Source organism: Myripristis murdjan, chromosome 21, assembly GCF_902150065.1.
Source record: "Myripristis murdjan chromosome 21, fMyrMur1.1, whole genome shotgun sequence".
Taxonomy (NCBI): Eukaryota; Metazoa; Chordata; class Actinopteri; order Holocentriformes; family Holocentridae; genus Myripristis; species Myripristis murdjan.
In genome coordinates, this window is record NC_044000.1 from 9116287 (window position 1) to 9141479 (window position 25193).

Genomic DNA, 25193 nt, shown 5'->3' on the forward strand with positions numbered 1-25193 from the left:
ACACTGATATAAGCAAAAAGAGGAAGGATCATTTACTAGAGTTATGTTCATTTGCATATATATGCTAATAAAGACAAGAGCCAGCTCAGCAGTCCTATATATACATTTATCTGAAATTATACTTTACATCTGTCTAGTGTTGAAAATTGTTATTACTTCCTCCAAAAATAGATTTTGTCCTTTATTTTTGTTATACCAGGGTACCAGAGGCTGTCTGCCAGAAGGGAGGTGGTTGACTTTCTTGTGTGGAATATGTGACTTGACATTTAATACTGCCTGGGCTTTTGATTATTTGCAACCTGGGCAAGAGGGAAGGAAGGAAAGAAGGAAGGAAAGGAGAGGGCTGTGAAGGCACGAAATGTCATATTTCAATGAGGTCTATTCACAGATCAGACTCCAGACAAGCAAAAAGTGATCATAGTGCTGTGATTTGGAAAAACTAATGCTAAGGTATTTATTAGAAGTCTTATTTTTTGGCAGTGCGTTGGTATTTGAGATCACATTAACCTCTCAAGTGGCACTACTAACTTCTCCCCGCACTACATCTTCCAGTTAAACTGCATAATGCATTGTCTGTGTCAACAAATACAATGCACTGTATGGACGAAATATGCATAAGAAATAATAGGAATCATGAGTGTCAGGCAGGCACTGCAGCGGCGAGGTAGAAACCACTCGTGTCGTGCAGAACCAGGTCACTCTTTGTCTTTTCACTAAGCATGCAAGTCCAGATCATCCAGCTCAGCTTAAAGTCAGTCCGTTTAACACTGGCTGCTTGAAAAAAGGGATTCTGGGGGAAAATTACCAGCTAACCCCACTGTGGTATGTGACCTCACACAGCAGCAGCCAGGCTTGAGGCAGAGGGACCCTCAGATCCAGCTCCTCACCTGTTGGAAAACTTACTCCATGACACTGAATGCAAAAAAAAAAAAAAAAAAAAAAAAAAAAAAAAACATATCGAGGCAAATGATTGATAAAGTTGTCTTTATTTAAGAGACCTCATGCAACACAAGCTTTATCAATGTCCTCATATTGAATGGAGTGCGATTGTTACAGACAATTTTACTCTTTCAGTGCTACAAGCCTTGATTCCTCGGTGATTTAATGCTTTTGCCTACTGGACTAGTAAATTATACAATAACACTGGCAATATACAGTATTCCTAAAATTTAAGCGGTATGATATTTAGGTGTTCTGTAATCAATCGAAAAAGCCCTCTGAAAGAGGATTGCTTTTTACACAGGAGGCAGAGAAAAACAATTCCATAAAAATCTTTCAGAAAACCTCAACTGGACACAAAATGTTAACACTAGGTATATAAAAACAGATGTAAAAAAAAAAAGTCAACATTTCCAGACAACAACAGCATAATGTGACAACAGTATACACATTTTTTTTTTTAACATTTTCCAGTAGCATATTTAGTTGTTTATACTGATTGACGATTATGTTATTTACACTAATATATATATATATATATATATATATATATATATATACATGGCCATGTGTAATATTCCTGAATCAGCAATCCAAGCACGGATATCTGTGGTTTTGTTCGCGTTCAAGGGCCCATTAAACTCAGGCTGAACATGAAACTTGAGCTGAGAAATAATGTGAGTGCAACACACCTGCAGACCTTTCCGCCTCGACACGCTCCTCCAACAGATTTAAGTTTAACCCTCAGCTGAAAAATGGCCTTTTGTTCTCTACATCTGGTGTGGCTACTGCTGTTTCCAACACAAATATTGTTGCTCCCAGACACCAAAACTTTGCCTTAGACTGGCTAATATTTTTTTTCATGGTCAGGGTGTGAATAATAACTGTTCTGTTGTAGCCTATCCTGTACATGTGTGCGTGTAACAGCTGTCAAGGCCAGTTTACAATAAGGCATCAGAAACCACTGAAGTGGTATTTTAAGGTCAGGTGGAAAGAAACCGAGTAGAAATGCAACAGTTTCTGTGTTCGAGTGGATCTTTGAAGCAATGCTGCTTTTCAAAGCGTTTAGGTCTCATTATTTGTGCTTTGTTCTAATTGGATATTGACATGGTTTCACTTCTTGACATGTAAACATCACTCAAAAATGGTCTTATTTTTTGCTCAAAACAGTTTGAGTGGTTATTTTTTCAGGTAAATTCTCTTACACTTACAATTTAAGTGAAGTGGCATCTTTTCTACTTGTGTAAAAATGTTTGAGTACTTTCCACCTGTGATTTAACAGAATTAAGAGCAATAACCCTGGTTCTTGGCACAGGTGTGTTCAGGGTTGGTTGGCAGTCAGACGCAGTAAGCTGATATGAGACCAGACCTGCTGACTAGGCTCCTCGGCTGGCTGTGCATGAGGAAAACGGGGTGTCTGAGGTAAACCTGGGGTGTGTTCAAAGTTATTCATAGGGAAAGGGCTAGATTTTCCAAGTGAACAGATGGTGCTGAGCCTTGTGATTATGTGCCTGTCAGAGCCACAATCCCCACAGCAACTGGATAGACTGGACAGCCTAAAACATGGGAAGTAAGACTGTGCCGCGGCAGGTCAGGATTTCAGCCTTGTGCAAAAATATTGATGAAATTCCTGATCATCTGTTAGGTTTAATGACAGATGTCAATCACTTAAAGTGCCTGTGTAACAACAATCATGATTGAAAATCACCTTAGAGAACTTGAACATAAAAATCAAATGGCGTCAAAATGACACAATGTAAACTACCAGTAGAACTAAATTTAAGTACAATGTCAAAGTGGGTTATTAATGTTTAGGTGTGATAGGGGTGTAAGAAGGATTAGTGAACCTACACAACTACTGTCACCTGACATAAAAAATATATATTTGGAATGCTTTAGACAGATAACTGAGTTTCCCTCACTTCCTTTTATGCCATACACGGACTTTGGTAACTGAGAGCTATTGACGAGGGTGCATAGGACTTCTCATTTGTTTTGTTATGGCACAACCGCTAACGCGAAAGACAATACTGCTGATACATTTATCATAAAAACCACCATTTCCTGAATAAATAATTTGCATAACCCTTATAACCATGGATTAAAGAGACTTTATCCCACTTTTGTTTGGCTAAATAAGCAAGAGTGTCTTCCCCCCCGACAGGGGTCGCCTACAACGTGCTCATTTGCATAAGCTGGCAAAACCAAGAAAAGGCTGCAAAAGTAATCGCTAGCAAAAAAAATAGCTACAGCACCAATGAAGTCACTGAGAAACAAACAAGTAATGAGGAATGTTATGCCTGACGGGATGTGGGATAGTTGCCCACCTTTACTGGAGCCACAGAGCGTTAAAGGTGGCAGCCTACAGCAGAGTCCCTGCAGGAGTTCTCTCTCATTTTGCCCTTTTGGTAGCTGAAGCACCTTGCAAAATTTACAGCTAGATCAAGGCTGTTAGGAGAAGACATAGACACAGATGAATGTGTATTTTACAGTGCCTTATCCCTGTTTTTTTTTTTTTAAGTATGGGTCAGAACCCAGAATAGGGTCACAGGCTGATACCTGATGGTTCCTTATATGACAGTACTTAGATGTTCTGATGAGCCCGGACCCAAGGGAGAGAGGCTAACTATCTGGCTCCTAAGCTGAACAAGTCCAAGAAACCCTGTCTTATCCCAACTGGTTTACCTTTTACAAGCAGTTAGTTTTCTGTGACTGCAGGCGTACTACTCACCTCCCTCTGCTAATGGTTAATGCTATATCAATGGCTACGCATGGCACACACTAGGCTTCCGTTGTCAGAACTGGCTTATGTTAGCATCAGCATCATGGCGGCTACAAGCGAGCATGTTAGTTGGATAAGTAGAGCAGGGGTGAGAAAAGGCTGTAGGAATACAGCAGGTGCCCAGGGACACAGTCTCTTTAATGTGGTTAGACAGTGGTAGGAAGTGAGGGGCTGTCTACCGTCTCAGTCTTCTGCTCCGGCGAACAGCAGAGGAACAGGCGGCTGCCCAGGCTCTTGAAAGCAAATCTAAAGTACATGATGTGACCCATGGCCACAAAGGAGACGGAGATGATGACCAGCAGGCCAAAGGCCTCCGGGTTGGGGGCCAGAATCACCATGATGAAGTGCAGCAGGTCTAAGAGGTAGTTCATGGAGTTCTGGACGCCGTTGATCACCCCCCGCTCTGACTCGATCACATTCTCTTGGATGAGCTGGGTCACTGTCAAGTCAAAAGACCACAGGCCTTGAAGGGAAAGAGAAAGAGAGAGATCAACAGTCAGTCATAATGGTAGTTTTACAGCCACATTAAAATTACTGAAGGAAACAGAAATGGCTACCACTGTAATTATCAGGCTTTATTATTGGCATCAAAGGTTGCCAATATTGCTCTGACATGCGTGGCAGATCCGGAGAGGTCTTCCGCTCAAAGTTAGTGATAAGTGGAAAAGTTCAACCTCTGGACCTGCTTTTACTTGCAGACATTCCAAAGCCATAATTTCATAAGTCACAAACAGCCTTTTCTAACCTTCCAAAAGAAAGTGAAGTATACTAACAAAACAAGGATTATGTCACTCCTTCAGATTAACAAAAGTTAGTTTGTGGCACAACTCAAGCTGCCCATACAGATGTTACTCACCAACTCTAGCAGCAATGACCCCAGCGAACAGCAGACTGACAGACATGTAGGACTGCAGAGGCGGCACCTCTTCGGCTGGTGCGGTGGTGGTGAAGTTTACAGACAGACTGTCGCTCGTCAGCACACTGGTCAGACTGTGGTCAGCCTCGGGCAGCGGGCTCTTGTCTCCGATCAGGTGGGTATAGATGTCTTGGAAGGGTGAGACACTGAGGTCGAAGGGGCTTCCGGGAACAAAGACCGACACCACACACAGCATGAGGCAGGAGAGCTGGGCCACGCCCGAGATGAAGCCCGTGCGAATGAGGCCGCACTTCTTGCGAACCCAGGTGAAGACAACGGTGCCGCAGATGCCAGAGACCGCTGAGGCGCCCATGAGCAGGCTGAGCACCGAGCCGTTGAGGCCCTGCGTGTAGGCGTAGCCTGTGGTGATGCAGTCGAAGCCCAGCACCGTCATGTAGAGGAAGGCCAGGGACATGCCAGCGAAGAAAATGGACTGGTTGTAATAGGCCACCCACCCGGCTTTGAAGGTACGCAGGGGCTCAGTCACCTGATAGCAACAGCCACTCTGCTGGGGAGAGTCAGGCTTGGCCACCACCGAGGTTTCATTCATCAGTGGCTGAGACGACTCCTCAGGACTCTGGCCGTTCTCCAACTCTGCAGAAGGGAAGAGGAATTGAGAAAAAAGAGGTCAGGTTTCTTCCTGGACCATTATGCAGGGCAATGCTCCAAGCTCAGTGAACCAAAGCGGTTTATTGCCTAATATGAAACACGTTTCAGCGTTAAAAGCTGAAAAGAATACCTGCTGGTCCTACATTTGCGTTTCTGTTTTCATTCTGGCCTGAGACAAAAATCAAAGTTTTTAGGAGGTGCATCAAGCTTGGCTTCTACCTCTCTGGGTGCTGAGCTGTTTGAGCTCCTGGTCCTGCTCCTTCTGTCCAGCTTTAATGGCCAACGCCGGGGTTTTCTGGTAGACCTTCCACAGCAGGGCATACTCCAGACACATGGAGCACAGGTTCCAGCCGGAGATGAAGCCACAGCCGATGAAGTGGGAGCCAAAAGCCATGATCTGGCCAACCAACATGGGAGCCAGGATGTTGGTTAGCTGGTCTATGATCCTGACTGTGGCATTCATATCTGAGAGAAAAAGTATAACATGTTAAGATTTATAATATCAGATGTAAAAAGAATCAATTTGTGTTCCAGTGTAGTTCATTTATCTAAATATGGTGGAATAAGGCCTGGAATATTTGGGATGTGATATATTTATCAACCCCAGTTAATGAAAAATGCAACACTTGAAGCACCAAAACAAAGATATTAATAATCCTCATTATTTTGAGACTGATTTCCAGTAATTCTTATGGGCTTATCTAGTTGAATTAGAATGATAGCACCACAGACTGATATGGGTCAAAGTTAATGGAGTCCACACAGCCACACAGGCCTTTCACTAACAAACCTTTGTGGACTGTGAAAAAAAAAAATTGAGATAACTGCTGGCGATTGTTGTTTTTCCACTGTGTGAGGGAGAACTTGCTCAGCAGCTCTTATCAACCGGGGTGTAATGAACTGTCGGGTCATTAAAAAAAATGCAAAAATGAGAGTGATTCAGCGTCCACAAGGGTTCAAAGTTTGCCCCACTGAACAGAGCTGATAACCGGTCACGAGAGGCACAGATCGATTCGAGGTGAGCAGCTGCCAGAAATGACTGACCTGCTAACTTGCTGCTGTCCTGTCCAGCAACAACCACCACCCAGTCCCGCTGGATGGTGATGGATGTAGCTGTGCTGGCCAAGTTGGCGATGTTGGCAACGGTGATCACCAGGATGTAGCAGGTCGTCTGAAAAACAAAGTCATTTTCACCCTCAGTTTGGCGATTTTCCTCTTAAATCTGCTACTAATGGGAATGTAACATCCACATTACTGTACAATTAAAGCCTCTGTTTTACTAATATATCATATTGTGCTGTGTTGTACATTATTTAGATCCATACATTACACATTATTATTGTCAGCTGACACTGTTCTATCATTTTACTTGAAGGATTACATGTTTCTGTATGTAATGATAAAATGTTCCACCTTCTGTCTCTTTAAGATCCTACAGACTACAAAAATGCACTGTCATCAATTGAAAAACATATGACTGTTAGTTCCTGAGAAGTGGACGTTTGAGGAAATAAGGCTATCGCCTAGCAGTGACCAGTGATGCAGTTACTTCCAAATTAAATGAGTGCCAGTCCGTGGAAACATTCTCTGTGAAAAATACAGTAACTCCTCAAGAGGAAGAACAGTTTTGTACAGTGTGGTTCAGTGTGATAGCTAATCTAATACGCAACATGTGAGCTCTGCAGCGGTGATAAATATGACGAAAAAAGCATAATATATTTTGTCTAGAAACAGCTCACACTACAATGCCTGTCAACGGCTGGCCAGCGTGACCGTCAAACAAACTCGCACGTTATTTTGTTTGCTGGTCTGCATGGACACTGTGGGGCAGCTGCTCTCTCTCCCCCTCGCTCTCTCTCTCTCTCTCTCTCTCTGCATCATGTGACAGGCCTAGAAGAACCTGCTGGCTCCACAGCCATGAACAAGACACTCCGTCTCGTGTTTCACCCCCACCTCCACAAATCACTCAAAATACCAGACTTCCCTCTCCCCCTCTCAAACGTCAAAATTCCCCTTTCTCTGCAAACTGAGGGCGTCCCACAAGTCAAGAGTGCACGTTGGAGACGTTCCCTGACACAAAGTCTTTTGTGCTTCATGTTTCAGACAGCCTGACATGACAGTTAGAAACCTACCTAAACAGTAACCCTGCATCACAGTCCCTATCAGCTTTTCGGTAAAACCCAATCTGAAAAGTTATGTTTGAAAGCTTTTGACTTATGACACTACATATCTCAACAAGATAGGAATACACAGGAAAAACATTTTTCTTAAACAGGGATGGAAATTCTGATTAACCACTTAAGACAATAAAATGTGCATTAACGTTAATATAACATAGGTCTTCAAGGATGTAGGCTGAATGCCCTCCTCTTCCTGACCTGTAAAAGCTGTTCTAACAGTCATAAACACTCATATTCACGTGGGAGTCCATGTCAGTAGTGGAAACAGTGACGTTTCAGCTTGTGTACTTGAAGAAAATAGATAAACGCTTTCACTGCAAATTCCCACTGGTGACAGTGTGAGAATGAGTGCAGAGGTGATCTTACCAGAATCCATCCATTGTAAAGCTCTGTGAGCTGTTCTTTGAACTGGAAAACAACCATCAGGAGGATCCCACACAGGATGACGCAACAGTTCTGGACAACCAGTGAAGTCTGGGCCACTGTGGAAACGGGAGGATGGGCATTAGGGACAGAATTTTGATCAGAAACAATAGATTTCTGTCTGACAAACTAGTTCATTAGAGCTCCTCCACAAGATGGTTTGATACATTTCCTGCTTCCTAATCTAATCTGTCCTTGCCAAATTCCTCTGGATAAACATTCCACAAGAGCTGCATTTAACTGTGAGGGATGAGGACTAAAACACCACTGGTCATTCTACACACAGAGAGCTAAACGGCTCCATTGTAGAAATGCTGCCTAGCCATTGTAAGGAAAATGTGAACACGGAGGATCAAGTTTGTAAAAGCACTGACACATTATCAACCAGCTCCAATTCTTTGAGATAGGTTTGCCCTGTCAATAACTCTGAAGAGATAGCAGCCACCTTGTCAAGACAGGCGATATCTCCTCCTGGACTGAAAAGGTGTTTACAAGCCTAAACATGAACCCTACCTTTGAGTCTAGGGTTTCTGTCCACCCAGTCCCCAATGATGGCCCCAAGCAGCAGCACAGAGCCGGCAACCACCAGGCCATACACAGCAGTGAGCAGCAGGCTGTTTCCATACAGCTCCACAAGGAAAACAGCTACGGCAAAGTTCCACATTCGGTCACCCTGGAAATTAAAATACACATATTTAAGCCATCCAGGGTTGATAATTGCTTTTTGGATGCTGAATAAATAATATGGACCCTATCTGCTTTCAAGGACTGTTTGACAAGGGGAGGAGGTGATAGAATCCCTCTTTTGTTTAGGACAAACCTAGCCTTGACATGGGAGCTATTTGTGGAAAGTAGTCTTGAGTGATGCTAGTTATTACCCAGCGACAAACATGTTATGTATTGTCACAGGGAAAAATCTAGGTTGTTGAACAGTCAGTTTAACATGGAAGAGCCACGTTACTCTCCCTGTACCGATAAACAGCTGCAGAAAGATGCGTGATGTAAATTAATTAATTAATATAGGGGGCATCATGATTATTGGTAATAGTGATGTAATTGTTTTAATGTGTCACTTACCCATGTTGACAGAGCGTGTCCCATGTAAATCAGGAATCTTGCTGATGTGAAGAAGTCGCGGACAGATTCTGTGAGGACAATATTTACATCAAAGAGTCATTAGTCTGCTGTAGCCGACAGCTGTGACCTATATGACTGTTTTCACACAATGTGCACCGTGCAAAGCGTGCAGCCAAAATGACCTACCGCAGCATGTTTTCTTAGGTCCAGCGTTATCCATTGTAAAGCCGTCCAAAAAAAAAAATCAGGTCAATCTATATATTTTATTCCCCTTGTGCAAAGCCAGCGAGCTAATTGTGCATGTATATATCGGCAACAGGCACGGTTTATCCCTATTCTCCCCTCCAAACTTAGCTATCACTGTAGCTGAAGTTGGAAAGAAATATTTTTTAGCCTAAAAGGCGGTTAGATGAAGCACAAAGCGATGAAAATGGGTCCTGCGCGGTTCCGGCTGCAGGTTTAGCGTCTCTGCAGGGCTCTGCTGCCCTGTGTTTACGTCGAGCCCGGGATATACAGTGGGCTGTGCGACGTCACCGTCACGTGACCTGTCATTATGTACCTTAGGTCAACAACAAGCGCCCCCCCCCTGTACCGCCCAGAGGCTCCACCGCTGCACACAGGGAAGGTGTCCCTGCTAACAACATTATAAGCTCTTCATCACGTGCAGGTATATTGCCCTGCAACCATCATCACTCACACACACACACACACACACACACACACACACACACACACACACACACACACACACACACACACACACACACACACACACACACAAACGCCGCTGGTGTGAAGGGATGTGCTTTGAATCCGCTGGTTCAGTAAGAGTTAAACACAAAACAAAAGTCAGACATACACCCAAGTGTCCACTGTGGTTTATTATTGTGGTTACTATTTTTTTCTTGTTATCATTATCATCATCATCATTATAATAATAATAATAATAATAATAATAATAATAATATTATTGCTACGGAATGATGAGAAACAATGACATGACACACATATAACCAAGTGTCCACTGTGGTTTCTTATTATTTTTATTGTTAATATTTTTTTTCCTTGTTACAGAAATGACGAGAAACAGGAACTCAGCAGATGTGTGTAATCAGTGGGATCTTGTTTCATCACATATGTATATAAGATGTCACTGCTTTGCTACTTTCTGTGTGTCCTTAGGTGGTATTTTTCTTAAGAGTGCATTGTTGAAACACAGGTTTATTTATTTATTTTTTTGGAAGGGGGTGGGGGGTACATAAATACTGGCTCCACCCCCCTGCCACAATTCCAGCAGTTGCATTGTGATGCCTCTTTTGCTGGTTTAGGTTGAGTAAAAGTTATATCAGGTCAGATTAACAAAGAAATGTTGCCACTATTTAAATAGGGATTCCTGAAGGAATTCCTTGGGGTAATTCATTTGCATTGAACCAATGCATCCGTGGATGTGAAATAATTTTAGGTGATCATTTATTTACATCCTCATATTTTACAAATTACATACAATAATGATATATTTTAATTTGACTAATGTAGCTGGTGTAACAATCACTGTATAGGTGAATGGATTCTGAGAAATCCCAAAGTGGCGAGAGGGGACATACAATAGAAGAGTGCACAGAGTTTACTAAAGTTAAATATTAACAGCTGGACTGCATGTGATGCCACACTGTATCGTGCAGAACTGTCATCAAAAATCAAATTTGAACATTTTATCTCAGAGGGAAAACAAAACAAACAAAAAAAAGTTACCCATGACCTTGAGGAGCTATATATTTACCAAAACGAGGCCTGTTGCAATCCCAACATTTGCACCCACACAGTCCAGCATTGCAATGAACAAAGACTGCAATAAGCAAACATTTGGATGACTTGCATTTATCCACCTATGTCAACACAACAGAATCATAGCTATAATTACGGAGTGGTTAAGCATTCTTCGGTTCTTATCTAGAAAAAAATAGTAGCAAGCAGGCTCACTGATCACTGGCTCATATTATTTGTCTTAAATTCACACAATGTAGGGATGAACAGAGGACAATCAAAGGCTGCTGTCAGCTGAGAGGGAGCCGTACCTCTGCAGCCCTCTGAAACCTCCAGCTGGCTTTTCATTTGATAGCCATGAATAATGTCAGCACATAGGTTAGCACTCTGTGAGTATGGTTGCATCTTGTGGTGGCTGGTTCAGTGGTGTTTTCATGATGATGCATTACCGCTTTGTTATACTGAAGACTACAGGGCATCTGTTGCTTTGCTGTCTTTGCAGGTCAAGCAGCGCATTTCCTTCCCTTAATTTTATCCAGACCAAGTTCGGAATTTATTCTCTCTCTGTCTGTTTGTCTGTCTAGGCTTTTATTTTAGGTGGAGGCGCATGAGGTCTGTTTTGTCCTATTGTTTATATAGTAATAGTGGTCAAACTCATACACACACACACACACACACACACACACACACACATACACAAACTTCGGTTGTTTCCACCAGAATGAGGCTGCATGTTGAAACAGAGCCAGGTATTGCATCCCTGGGTGATATTTTCATTGCAGTCATGCTGATCTCATAAACATTCATTAAGTCCAATCCTTATGCAACGTACTGTGAAACATAAAATCCACTGGCAACCCAGACTTTGATATTTTTGAGGATCAGTGATGCAGTAAATTTACACACCCACAGATTTTCAAAAGGAGAGGGACAGGAAAGCAAGCTTTTGCAACATACCATTCTAATTCAAAACGCATTCATATTCTGTTCTAGTGTTTACAAATAATAATTTGTAACTACAAAATGAATAGTCACATGTAGCTCTCATCGAATGCATGCAGTTGTATGAAAATGGTCTTACATCTTTTGACTTGGAGAAACAAGAGGATCCTCCTTGTGTTACTTGGACCAAGAATTTGGTTCTTCAGGGGTTTGAAACTAGGGCATTGCGCAACCGTTAAGTAAAAAGTTGGCTTTCCTAACTTGAACCAAAACACAGGCAAGTACCAAATGTTTAGTATGTATTACAAGTGTTGTTGACTTCTTATTGAGTTTTATTTTGTTTTGTTTAAAAATGAATGGAAACCACAAGGATGGGAGAATGAGAGGTGGGATGGGAGACGTCAGCGTTGTTGTAAAAAGTCCTGAACAGATGTTTCTCATCCTTCTGCTCCTTAGCAGTATAATAGCAGTATATGTTGCGTAAGATTAAGTGGGATACCTATTAATCACCATTGAAATGCAACAATGTAGGTGGCTTTGGTACGAATGCATGATTGTGTGTCTTATTAAAACCTCATGTGTAGCATACAGCCTTCAGCCTGCTTGACCCAGTTTCAAACAAACAACCAGCACAGTGCTGAGTGCCAGTATCGTCTATTTTCACCCCGTCTGACACGGATATCATGCACTCATCAGCCAAAAAGTATCATATTTTACTATGTAGTGTAAATCTATAGTGTAACATGCTATCTTCATCCATTGTGTTCCAAACACTGCTGCCAGAAAGGTTCATGACAACATTCAGCGTGTGGACTCATACAAAAAGTGATTCTGATTGATTCTTTTCACACATACGGATGACAAACAACTTTTTTTTTTTTTTTTTTTTTTTTTTTTTTACCACAAGCGACAAATACTCTGTCCAGTCTCATTGGGTGATGTAACATAAGGACACTGACAAGACACTTTGTATATAAGGACATATTTTGAGCCAAGTGATGACAATAGGCATCTCTGCACCTTTGTGATCTATTCATGGATTACAGACAGCGTTTGCCCATTTGAAAGTCTACACCTATTGAGGAGCTAAAAACAGATTACCCGCGGCACTATTAGTGGGCTAGTGTGTCAGACAGGTGCGGGTGGCTATCATCAGCGGTCAGATACGTGCTGTGTCATTTTGCAGTCATGTGACCTACAGGTACGTTTGTCTTCCTGACAGGATCCCTTTGAGCCCGGCTGCGGAACAACATGTCTGTTTACGTCTGCTAAATTTGTACCTCGGGGGACAAAAATACGGGCATGACTTGCCACTGCTGCAGCCTTAAGCATCTGACACTCACAAGCCACAGCATAAAGCAGGGATGGGAGGGCGGGAAGTGGGGCAAGGAGTGGTGGTGGAGGGATGCAAGGGGTCAAAATCTCACCTGAATTCCCCTGCATCCCAAGCTGGATCAGATTACTCATGAAGCATCTATTTAGAGGCTCTATTTTTGTGCCTGTTGCAACAGAGCTGAAAGGAGTGTGATTTGCTGGTGTGGCAGAACCTGCGTTGTCTTCCTTTCAAGCAATTCAATGACTGCATGACTTCAAAGAATCCTAAAATAATACTATTTGCTCTATGCTGCATGGCCCTTTTGTCAGTTCTACCAAGAAAATCATGACACTGGATGCAGTAAGCAAACATGTGGCCTGACAATCCCAGAAACAATGATCATAATTACCACCTCTAGCCATTTTTGGATCACAACAGTGTCACGGGTGTATTGTTTCTGTGGATCTACCACTGGCCAGTGCATAAGACTTTGATGTGTGCCTGATAGCCAGAGAATGATAAACATCAAAGGTCACTGTCTGGTGGTAACGGCTGGGCCACCTCTCCCCAAATGATGGTGCTCCTTTCTAGGGAATCAAAGTGTAAACACCTGACAGCTGTTTCAGATCAATACCGAAACGTCACCGCTCACTGGACAGCAGCCCAACGTGAGCCCGCAGACAGGTGTGTTTGTCTGTCACCCTGCCATGTTCAAAGGGCACTTGACCGTGATTTGCTGGGCCAAGATCAACACTGTGTCATCGGCAGTAAATTCTCCTCTCCAGTTGTTGACCTCTGCAAGTCTAGTGAATCTCAAGATGCTCAACAATAAGTCTGTAATCGAACCAAATAGGAGCACAAAGGAATTTAAAGCATGTACACAGGGAGCCAGCGGGAGTCCGATGGTTAGGGAAGAGCCACTTGTGCCTGGAAAGTCACCGGTTTGAATCCCAGCACACTGGCTGGTGGAAATCTGAGTTGGAAGAAGTGAAGTATCTCTCCCTTGTGATTCAATTATCACCACAAGAGAGTGTACTTAAATTCCATGCAAGTGATTTCTCAATCCATCTCATCATCTGATTTAAGTTTCCAGTTTGTTAGAAACCAAAGAGTTATTGCTCTGAAGGGAACTCACAAAAGAAACAGCAACAGGAATGTCACCTGATACCCCTGGGAACATTTTATTTATTTTATTTTTATGAAAAGTGAAGCATAAACTGCCCCGTGATTGGAAACCAGTCTTTTCATTTCCTCTATGTGTCAGCATAGTCAGTGTCGCATGACAAAATATTTGACCTCTGACCTCTACAAAACAAAGCAGATAATTCACCCACCCACCTTTAATTGCTGGGGTAGAGCCATTCAACAGTGCAATATCCTTGTGTATATATGGCGTAAATAGGTATACTTTTTGCATATGCTCAATTTCTACTTCTGTATTTATTGTTGTAATATTTTTGCAGGATTAATGCACATATTTATGCACAATGTACATACTTTTTTTTTTACAACTAGGATTAATGCACAAGTAGTATTAATGCACATGTGCATAATGGACTTACTTTTATATTTCTTATTTCTTTCTATATTTCTTTATGCTTATAACATATTTGTCTCTTGAGAATTTGAGCAACTGCAGCTGACCCAATTTCCCCTCAATAAACTAGTAAAGTCAATATAAGTATTTTTGATTATGATTCTGATGTTTTCATTCTCTCAATTTTAAAGCACTCTGTATCTTCATAAGAAGACTATAATAACAAATTTTGTTATTATAGTCATAATTAAGCGAATTTATGGTATTTTGCTTCTTGCTCAGAGATACCAAAGTAAAGCATAAGTAAATAAAGTAAACAAAAATTGCTTACTCTGTAAGTTAATGAGAAATTACGTATTTCCACCAGTAGGGGTCAGTAAAGCAGAGCTGAAACACCACAGGCTAAATAAACTGACCCGGAAGTGCACTACATGGCACAACATGTGTTTATCTCTGAGGTAGCGCCGTCAGGCTCGCTTCTGCTACAGTATTACATACTCTGTTTTGTGTGTATGATAAAAAAAAAAAAAAAATGTCTTCAAAAACACGACAAAACGAGAATAATTGTGAAGAACAGTCTGGGCTCAAGGAGGAGTTAAACAGAAAGGTGAGATGAAACAAACAAACACGGCGGTGGCTGGTGGCTGGAGCGAGCTAACGTTAAGTGACAAATGTTTGCCAGTTAGCAAACAGCTCTATTTATTTTGTGTTTCTGTCAGTGCTGTGAGAACGACCTTTCTGTCTTTATGTTCACATTTGCACTATTTCGGGATACCACTTGTGTGTAATTCGCCTTTGCAGACTTGGTGTGCTACTGCATAATCACTTATTATCAATTTTTAAGAAGTTAGCATTTAAGTGACAGTTTGCCAAATCTGCTCAACTAATTGTTTCTGTAATTATAGATCAAGGAGCAGAAAGTTGTAGTAGACGAGCTCTCCAATTTGAAGAAAAACAGGGTGAGTAGCGTTGTCTGAAATGAAACACAAACGAAATGTGACTGTTATTAGATTTACTAGATTGTGATTCACCACATAGCAGAAGAGCCATATACAGTCAGGTCCATAAGTATTTGGACAGTGACATAATATTTATAATTTTGCCACATTGGATTTGAAATGGAATAAAGAGGCGTGATTGAAGTGCAGACTCTCAGCTTAAATTTAAGGGGTTGAACAAATAAAATAAACTGAATAAACTGTTTATTCTGGAATAACAGCCAGTTTTATACATTGTCGCCCCATTTTCAGAGGCTCAAAGTAACTGGACAAACTATACATCACATGCATAACTATAATTATAAGGATTATGTTCAGTATTTGGAGGAAAATCCTCAAGTCTGGAGCTCATGGACAACATCACTAAATTCTGAGTTTCCTAACTTGAGATGCTCTGCCAAGCCTTTACTGCTGCTGCCTTCAGGTGCTGCTTGTTTGTGGGTATTTGGCCTTCAGTTTGGTCTTCAGCAGGTGAAAAGCAGCTCAGCCGGGTTGAGATCTGAGGACTGACTTGGCCATTGAAGAATATTACACTTCTTTGCTTTCAGTAACTCTTTTGCAGTATGTTGTGGGTCATTGTCCATCTGCTCTGTGAAGTGCCGTCCTATCAGTTTTAAATGTCTCCTGTGGTCCTCCAGGCCTTTTGGTGTTGCTGAGCTTACCAGTGAATTCCTTCTTTTCAGGATATACCAAACTGTTGACTACTCCTAAAGTTGTTGCTATCTGTCTGATAGATTTCTTTTTCTTTTTTTCTTTTTGATCCTACTGATGGCCTCCCTCTTCTTTGGATGACATGTCGAGGGTTCTGATAAACAACAACCAAATTCAAAAGCAAATACTTGGAATGAACTCCTCCTAGGCCTTGAATTTTCTTAATTTGTCATGGAATAACGAGGGAAAAGGCCACACCTGGCCAAGAAACTGCTTTTTAGTGAAGTGTCCAATGACTTTTGTGCATCTGACAATGGGGTGACAATGTATAAAACTGGCTGTAATTCTGAAACAGTTAATACCATATTTTTGTGCAACCCCTTAAATTAAAGCTGAAAGTCAGCACTTCAGTCACATCTTGATTACTCCATTTCAAATCCACTATGGTGGTGTACAAGGGCAACATTATCAATATTGTGTCACTATCCAAAAACGTATGGACCTAACTGTATGGATCATATTCTACTGAAATTGTTAAGTGGCCAAGAGCAATATACATATCCATGTGAGCATACGTTTTTTGATGAATGTAAAATGTGTGACAAAATACCATAACAAATGAAGTATTATGGTAGAGATGCCCTGGCCTACAAAATATACTCTCCGGATGTAAAAAAACAAAAACAAAAAACAAACACGTTTATTTCGTACTAGGGCTGGGCAATATACACATACAATACTGATATCATGATCAACTGGTTTTGCATTTTTAACCGGTGTGTTACTAGATGCAGTATCAGCACTTGGCAGCAAATAAAGACCAATTATAAAAATATCATTCAGGATGGTATGTAGTTGTTATTATTCTATAGTTATTATTCTTGTATTTTGTGGATGATATTCAGAGTAAAATTTAAAAGGGTTAATAGACATATTACCTGAAGTAAACAGGGAAAAAAGACAATTTTAAGGCCAAACTCTGAACATAACCTGTTCCAGAGCAGGTTATGTTTGCAGCATATGTTACCATGGTAATGAAGTCGGGTCAAAAGAGAGCCGCCTTCGTGACACGGCCAACACTGGCTTTAGACTCAACACACCTCACTAACCCGATAATCTCGCTTCATAGTCCAGCCCTCTGTTTAGCCATCATATTCACATCACATTTATCAAAAATCTCTTAAATAAATATTTAAGAGATTAAATATTTTGAGATTTAAGAGATTAAATATTTTGAGAAAGCACCATCATCAGTCTTATTGTTTAAGTAAAAATGAAAATTATGATGCAAAATTGTCAGTGCCACTAAAATGGTGAGTCATATCGCAGTGGCAATATGACAAAATAACTGCTGTATTTTGTTTTTCTCACTGTATCATTCAACTCTAATTTTAAAAATTTTATGCCTCACTTTTCAGAAAGTCTACGTCCAGCAGCGCAACAGTAACATCTTCTTCCTGGCAGACAGAGGACAGACACTTGGCTCATGCAAAAGTAAGACAACAGCCCTAAAGTAGAGTAAAGGAGGATCATTTAATAGTTTAACTGATTGTCTTGGGCACTACACAAGTCAAGTACCAATTAAAAACTGATTGTGCAATAATGAGTACATTTTTTTGTCCCCAGAGGAACTGGATAATATGAAAAAGGAACTACAAGATATTTAATGCCAATGTGACCTTCAAGACCTTAACCACAACCATGTGTGGCATCTTTTGCCTGCTGAGGCTGGCAGCTGCTCAGCTGGACGGGGACAAAACTGTGCATGAACATTTGAAAAGACGAGGTCCCAACTGCAGTCAGGATCTCACTGTGACAGGCACAAACCCCTTTTATCAGTGTGTGTTCTCTGCTCACGTGCTTCACTTGAGGGGACTCCTCACCCCTCAGCCCGTCCAAGACAATGCTGGAAACGTCCTGGTGTGGAACGGGGAGGTTTTTGGAGGGTTGCCAGTGATGCCAGAGGAGAATGACACGGCTGTCCTCTCTCAGCGACTGTCGGCTTGCAACGACCCCTCCGAGATTCTGTCCATCCTGTCTAGTGTACGAGGACCGTGGGCATTTGTTTACTACCAACGGGCTAGAGACTACCTTTGGTTTGGCAGAGACTTTTTTGGCAGGCGAAGTTTGCTTTGGAAATTTGACCCAGAGGAGAACGGCTTGACTCTTACATCTGTCGCAGCCCATACTTCTGGGCCTGCTCAGATTGTGTGGCAAGAGGTCCCAGCAGTTGGTGTGTTTAGGATTGATCTGAAAGCGGTTACTGATGCTGGCTCTGTGACCTTTGAGGTGTATCCTTGGGCTCACGCAGGAAATGATCTTCCCTCCACTTGCAATGAAATTAAGCTGGAGTCTCTCCCTAGCAGCTGCACTGCGGTGATGAACCAGACAGGCCTGGTCCTCGCCTCACCAGTGTGCCCACTTAATACATCGATCCCCAAATTATTAAATGAGACAGAACTGCATCTAAATTCACATCCATCTGTTGAGGACCTGGACCAGTTGCTAGGATGTACAGGGAGCAAGAATGAAGTGAACAGTCTTATCGATGTGCTCAGCGAGGCTGTGCGGCGCCGTGTTCAGTGTCTGCCCTTTGGGGATCAAGATAATTCACCACTTATTAATGGCCAAGCCGCAGTTGCCATACTTTTCTCAGGAGGTATTGATTCAATGATTCTGGCTGCCTTGGCCGACCGTCACATACCCACTCATCAGCCAATAGACCTTCTCAATGTAGCATTCAAACTGCAGGATCCAAGCACAAAGGTAGAGTCCACAAAGAAACACAAAAAACACAATAACAAGCCCACAGATTCTACAATGACCGGAGCTAATTCCCAAAAGTCTAGCTCCTTCGATGTTCCAGACAGAATTACTGGGAAAGCTGGTTTGAAGGAATTACAAGACTTAAATCCTGAAAGAAGATGGAATTTTGTTGAAATCAACGTAGCACAGGAGGAGCTGCAGAAAATGCGGCAGGAGCGCATTTGCCATTTGGTGCACCCACTGGATACAGTGCTTGATGACAGCATTGGATGTGCTGTGTGGTTTGCGGCTAGAGGTGCAGGGTTCATCGCGGAGGACAATGACCAGACATGCTTCACTTCATCAGCAAAGGTGAGGTTCACTAATCAGACATTGCACTTTCTGGGAACATGGGCTTTCAAGAGCTATGTTACATTTACCAACACACAGTTTAGGTATCATAGGACAGGGGAGTGGCTAAGACTAAGGGTGTCATTGGGGTTATAAAGTGACCACACCACTCCCTTATTTTCACTGAACTGGACCGTGGACATCTCCCAGAGAGCTGCACGGGAATATTTCTTTCAATTTTTTTTTCTTTTTGAAAACCAACCAAAAGCTGCCATAGGCAACAGACACATTAATGACTTCTGTCTTGTTACTAAATGGCCACAGGTCATCTTGACAGGCATTGGAGCAGATGAGCAGCTTGCAGGCTACTCGAGACACAGAGTCCGATTTAAGACGTCTGGGCATGAGGGACTGATCCAAGAACTAGCCATGGAGCTGGGCAGGATCTCCTCCAGGAATCTGGGCCGGGACGACAGAGTGATCGCAGACCATGGAAAGGAAGCTAGGTACATGTGGAGCTTCTTAACAAGTTCCCTTTGACACACTGCATTTTTCATACCCTGCACCCTACTGGCAAGTATGAAGTTTAACCCAGCTGAGATACCCCGTCCTTTTAAGACTTGAACAATTTTTGGTCAAGTACTTTTTGTTTCTCAAAAATTTGTTTCTCAAAGTTATCACAATTTGAGCCCACAGCAAATAAGTGACTGTAAATGTTACTGGACACAGTTCTCATCACAATTAAGTAATTTTTCAAGGGTAAAGTCCCCGTGAAATAGCATCTTACCTGCTGGATTTGATGTATTTTCTGTTATGACAGGGTGCTGGGGTGGGATGTAATGAGGGAGGGATTATTCAATAATGAAAACCACCAGGATATCAGTTAGGAAGGGAAGCACAGTTTAAGTTGATGGGATAGGTGGAGGGGTGGGATTGTTTATAAATGTGTACAGGTTGTATTAGCTAAACATTTTATGCATGCTACTTGTGCAGTATGAGGTCACCTTTTAAGATACTGCAAGTAAAAGTAATGGCAGTTAATTTAATGGTGACTTTAAAAAAAATCATTTGGAAAAACTGTTTTGGAAGATAAAGTAAGTCTGTACAGGATTAATGGTGTTAAATGCAGTTATATATTAATTTAAACATTACAATGTTAGATTAAGTTGTAGCTTTTGTGGTCAGTTGTTTGGCAATGTTTAGCAGTCTCTTTCAAAACTGGTCACTTGTTTGTTCTCTCAAATCCGTAATTGTCATATTGCCTTGTTCAAGGGATTTGAAACATGTTACTGTTTGCATTGTAGGTTCCCCTACTTGGATGAAGATGTGGTGAGCTTCTTGAATGCCTTGCCTGTGTGGGAGAAGGCAGATTTGTCCCTGCCACGAGGCGTTGGAGAGAAACTCCTCCTGAGACTGGCAGCAAAGCAGCTGGGCCTCGGCCCCTCAGCCGTCCTGCCTAAGAGGGCCATGCAGTTCGGTTCCCGCATCGCCAAGCTGGAGAACAGCCGTGAAAAGGCCTCAGACAAATGCAAAAGACTCCTCACAGGGTAGACAGGTCATTAATTTTTAATTGAAAACAGGATTTTAATAGAAATTATACATTATAAAATTACAAAAGCAATAGTTTTGTTGCATATTTACAGTCACAATTGATGATTTACAGTCACACATTCTTTAACCTGGCTAAAAAGACACAATTTGTGTTTGCTTTCTTTCCTGTGCTTGCCTTAATTATTTTGCAACGTGGCATAATAAAGTTGAAGTTTTCCTTAATTTATGTCTCCTATACCATGTAAGACTCAGCATCTTGAAGTTTTTCTTTAAAATACAGGTCGCATTCAATATAGGAGGCCAAGTTTCCAACGTCAAAACGCCCAGAGATCTGATGAATGTATACTGGCTTCCTGAAATTGGAACACACAAAAACACTGGTCTAATTGACTTGTATAGCCTCCGTGATGCGCATGCAAATTGTGGAATGCATTGTTCCTATGCTAATTCCTTCACAGGTTTTAGCCTCATCATATCTCCATGATTTTACAAAAGTGTAAATGGGAAGCAGTGCCCCTACCCATGAATACTTTGAGGTCATTGTTTTCACTGCCGAGAAACAGACTTAAAACAAGACGAGGCTTACTGGTGACTGCTGCCATCTGACAGAGATTTTCACAGCTCAGTGCTGTGGTTCAGTCAGACAGCGAGCAACATTTGATGTTGGGCTGAACTCAAGCATCCAGCTGAATTTACCTTGGAATGAGCCAAGACACAAAGTTTCCTGGAGCGTCTTTTTCTTCAATGGGAGCTTCCTGTAAATAAAAATAGTTGGCTTACAAAAGACATAATTTATCCTGAATTCACATCACATGGAGGCACGTGGATTATTTAACCTACCTTCTTGTCTTCAAGGAAAACATCTAAGAGAGGAAGGCTTTTCTTTGGAAACAAATAGAAACAAGGACACTGCAAAGGAAATAATAGAAATTAGGAGATGGGTGTTGTTTCTCATGTGCAACATTTACACAGGATCTGATAAATCTGATAACAAGGTGCAAATACTAGGAATGCACTGATACATCCTCCCACCCATACCTGTAGGCATTTTTATAAGAACTGTAATAAATGCAGGCACAAGTTTCAGTTTGACAGTGAAATAGACAGTGAAAATAAATTGGGACAAATTGATAAAGCATTTAAAGGCGATACTGACAATGCCAAGTCTGTGGTCTATCCCTTGAAAACAAACACTTTGCATACTGATGGTGACTGCATATGGCATTAACTTTTAATGTGAGCTTTCGTGTCTGGGTAAATATAACCTTGCATCAGTAGTTGGCCCTACAGGAGAAATGACTACCACTGCAGCTGGTGGGGAACTCACTGCACTCCTTGATTTTGTGTCAGAGGGAAGTGGTTTCTCCTTCATACAGAGGACCCGCAGATCCTCATCCACCTCCAGTATACCATATTTAGTAGTCTCTGTAAAAAAAACAAAACAAAACACACTATGTATCATATAGGGTAAGAGTAAATCGAGGCAAGGAGTGTTAAGACTCACCATGTAGACTCAACTATCACATTTCGTGCTTATTCTAAGGTTTTTGTTCGTGAGTTGAGTCTCAACATTCCTCACGTCCACTGACCCTTAAACAATTTTACCTAGTGCCCCTTTAACAGCAGCTGTAGACACTTGCTGTTTATTTCTGAGAGTATCTATGTTTTTTAAATTCACATTTAATTTTCAAAGGAGAACAAAAGCATTGCATCAGCACCATCTCGCTATGTAGATGCTGAAATGAAGGAGCACTCACCGTCATCTTTACACTGGTAAGAAAGCACAAGACAGCTGTCCTCAAACTTTGCTTGCACTTCAGAAAATCTCTCTTTCACCTTCCTGAGGCTGAAATCTTCTCTGAAGAGGGTGTCACTGTGTTTTAAATGGAAAGAGAATTGCATGAGTATTCCCCAAACAGAACTTGATAGAATAGAATAGAATCTTTATTGTCATTATACAAGTACAACGAAATTGAATGCAATCCTTTGGTGCATGAGTAAAAGAGATGAAAAGATAAAAAAAAAAAAAAACTACACATACTGTAAATAATATTAAATTAATAAATAATGTTAGCTCCATGTATTGCACTTAAAAGAATGAATGTCACATTGCACACAGCTTCATGTGTAGCTCATAAGTTAGTTTTAGTTTTTAGCAGCATTCAAGGCAGCAACGGCTCTGGGATAAAAACTGTTTTTAAGTCTGCTTGTTCTTGCTTTAAGAGTCCTGTATCTCCTGCCTGATGGCAGGCGTTCAAACAGTATGTGACCATACTGTTTGATTTGATACCTATTGCAATTGTCAATTCATGCTTGCATTGATAAGTTCAGTAAACTTACCCCCCAATAACTATGACGTGATCTTTTATGTTAAAGTGCTTTACAGCAAGCTGCAGGCAGGCCACGGCACCAAGGCGCTCCTGGGGGAGTTAAGAGGGTTGGTTTAACTGATTAAGACGTTTAATTATTGAAAACAAAGCTGGTATGCAGCTGGGTAGCTGCCAATCTAAAAAGGCCCATCTCTAAACTCCCTTCTCACTCACTTGAAGGAATATATTCCACTGGACATTCAATCTTAATGCCAAGATTTATGACTCCTCTTATCAATTCTGAAGCTCTGAAGGAGAAGTGGTTTACTACTGGCCGATACTGACCACTGAGTTTGATGAGGCTGAAACTAACACTCAGTTACAATGAGGTTGCATGTGGTAGTAGTAGTTCATTCAGACCTCTTGGCCTGTTAGTGGGTAACCACTTTGACCCCTAGGCCATCCTGCCACCCAGTGGCCAATCAGAGCACTACTCCCCAAGGGCAACATATTAGTAAAAGTATATAATGACATTGGCAATAATAATAGTCATAAAAACATGGTTTACATCATTGCTCCTTGTCTGATCACTGAGAATCTTGACATTTGGGAACTCTGCGGCCCACTCTTCAAACGCTGTATGGTAAAGAGCATTAGTCTGTAAAGCAGAAGAGAAAAAAAGGAAAAAGTTAATTGAGTCAGAAAATTATGCACCCACTTTCCTTTCAGTTTCATAACAGGGCTAAGGAGATATACTGGTGCCTGATATCAGCAACTTCTTCTATATAACTCCTCCATACATCAGAGATTTTGTTCACTTTATGCTCCAGCCGGATCACTAAGGTTATCTTTTACTAAGCTTATCCTTTCAATGTTCCTTATGTGTCCCATTACAGTACCGGTGAGGCAGACTTGTTTTTACACCCCTAATCTGTGGAACACACTGCCTCTGGATATCAGAATGACAAGCTCAATTGGTGTTTTTAAAAGGAAACTGAAAACCTATCCTTTAATGTTACAGCCTTAGCTTTCCAGTTTAATCACTGCGTTTCACACTTGTTTTTTATTCTTGTGTTTATTTTATTATTTTATTCACTTTTAGGTATTTGTGTTTAACATTTTATAGTTTAATTGTTGTAATTTTTAGTCCAGCATACTTTTTATTGATGTCTTTTTTAAATTTTATTTTGTGTTCTTTTAATCTTGCAATGTGAAGCACTTTGGGCAGCATGTATGTATGAAAGGTGCTATATAAATAAAATATGAATAGTGACAGTTCCTACAGGGTAATGGCAGCTAGTACCTTCGTCAGGCTTCACAACAGTGATCAGTCAAACCTGAGTTTCGGACTCAGTGTTTTTGTTGAGCAGACCGTACTGTGGGGCCTTAATCAAATTTCGCAACTTGACAGTGACTTCCCTCTGTTCACACAGTGTGCAACAGCGGGGCTAGCACCAGACCGGAGCAGCACTTACAACCACGTAGATGCAGTCCACCCAGGCGGAGGCTCTCAGCGCATGGACCCAGTGGGAGATGAGGGCACGGCGGCCCACGGGCAGCAGCGGCTTGGCGGTGCCGGCCAGCGAGCTGAACCTGCCGCTGCTGTCGCTCTCCACATCTCTCTGGAGCCTGGTTCCGTATCCCGCCGCAAGAATCACCGCTTTCATTGGATATACGCGACGGCAGCCACCGCTACCTGCTAGTGGGACTACAAAGGTTGATAAAAGTACAAAAGAGAGGCCGTGCGACGACTCATGAGCGCCGGACAGTGTTAACAGGAGCTGGGCTGGAGGTACGAGTTCAACAGCCTCTGCCAGGACCTCAGTCACTTCCGGTGCCAACGCTTGACCTGCACCGCCTACTTTTCCAAAAAAAAAAAAAAAAAAAAAACCGATTTAAAGAACTACAAAGAATTTTAAAAGTAAATAAGTAAATGTATTGAGTATCATGATATGACTAGAAATGAACTTCTTGTGCTCAAAAAAAGTTGAATACCATTAGACTAATGGAGAAAACGCAGTGTACCAACTACTGTGGAAAACTACAAAATGTCCATTGTTTATTTTCAATAGCCTGCTAATTTTGTGTATGTTTACTGTAACCT

At 41.6% G+C, this 25193-nt stretch overlaps 4 protein-coding genes across 4 annotated transcripts; 2 read left to right on the top strand and 2 right to left on the bottom strand.

Moving 5' to 3' along the window:
• Window positions 1-971: 971 nt before the first annotated feature.
• slc40a1 (solute carrier family 40 member 1) lies at window positions 972-9416 on the bottom strand. The gene is made up of 8 exons (XM_030081108.1): window positions 9113-9416; window positions 8927-8994; window positions 8363-8522; window positions 7793-7908; window positions 6291-6417; window positions 5466-5711; window positions 4578-5231; window positions 972-4184 (listed from the first exon to the last, which is right to left on the bottom strand). Exons 1-8 carry the CDS (start codon window positions 9144-9146, stop codon window positions 3868-3870), a joined length of 1722 nt encoding a protein of 573 aa, XP_029936968.1. The 5' UTR covers window positions 9147-9416; the 3' UTR covers window positions 972-3867.
• A 5486-nt stretch (window positions 9417-14902) lies between these two features.
• asdurf (ASNSD1 upstream open reading frame) lies at window positions 14903-17901 on the top strand. The gene is made up of 4 exons (XM_030081138.1): window positions 14903-15091; window positions 15390-15443; window positions 17552-17627; window positions 17760-17901. The coding sequence occupies exons 1-4, from the start codon at window positions 15017-15019 to the stop codon at window positions 17798-17800; spliced, it is 246 nt and encodes an 81-aa protein (XP_029936998.1). The 5' UTR covers window positions 14903-15016; the 3' UTR covers window positions 17801-17901.
• On the top strand, window positions 17797-21002 carry asnsd1 (asparagine synthetase domain containing 1). Its single transcript, XM_030081136.1, has 3 exons — window positions 17797-19250; window positions 19554-19735; window positions 20534-21002. The coding sequence occupies exons 1-3, from the start codon at window positions 17835-17837 to the stop codon at window positions 20778-20780; spliced, it is 1845 nt and encodes a 614-aa protein (XP_029936996.1). The 5' UTR covers window positions 17797-17834; the 3' UTR covers window positions 20781-21002.
• Window positions 20780-24929, bottom strand: LOC115380086 (uncharacterized). The gene is made up of 8 exons (XM_030081137.1): window positions 24565-24929; window positions 23658-23747; window positions 23121-23200; window positions 22538-22653; window positions 22108-22205; window positions 21621-21689; window positions 21477-21535; window positions 20780-21133 (listed from the first exon to the last, which is right to left on the bottom strand). Exons 1-8 carry the CDS (start codon window positions 24754-24756, stop codon window positions 21013-21015), a joined length of 825 nt encoding a protein of 274 aa, XP_029936997.1. The 5' UTR covers window positions 24757-24929; the 3' UTR covers window positions 20780-21012.
• Between the last annotated feature and the right edge of the window lie 264 nt (window positions 24930-25193).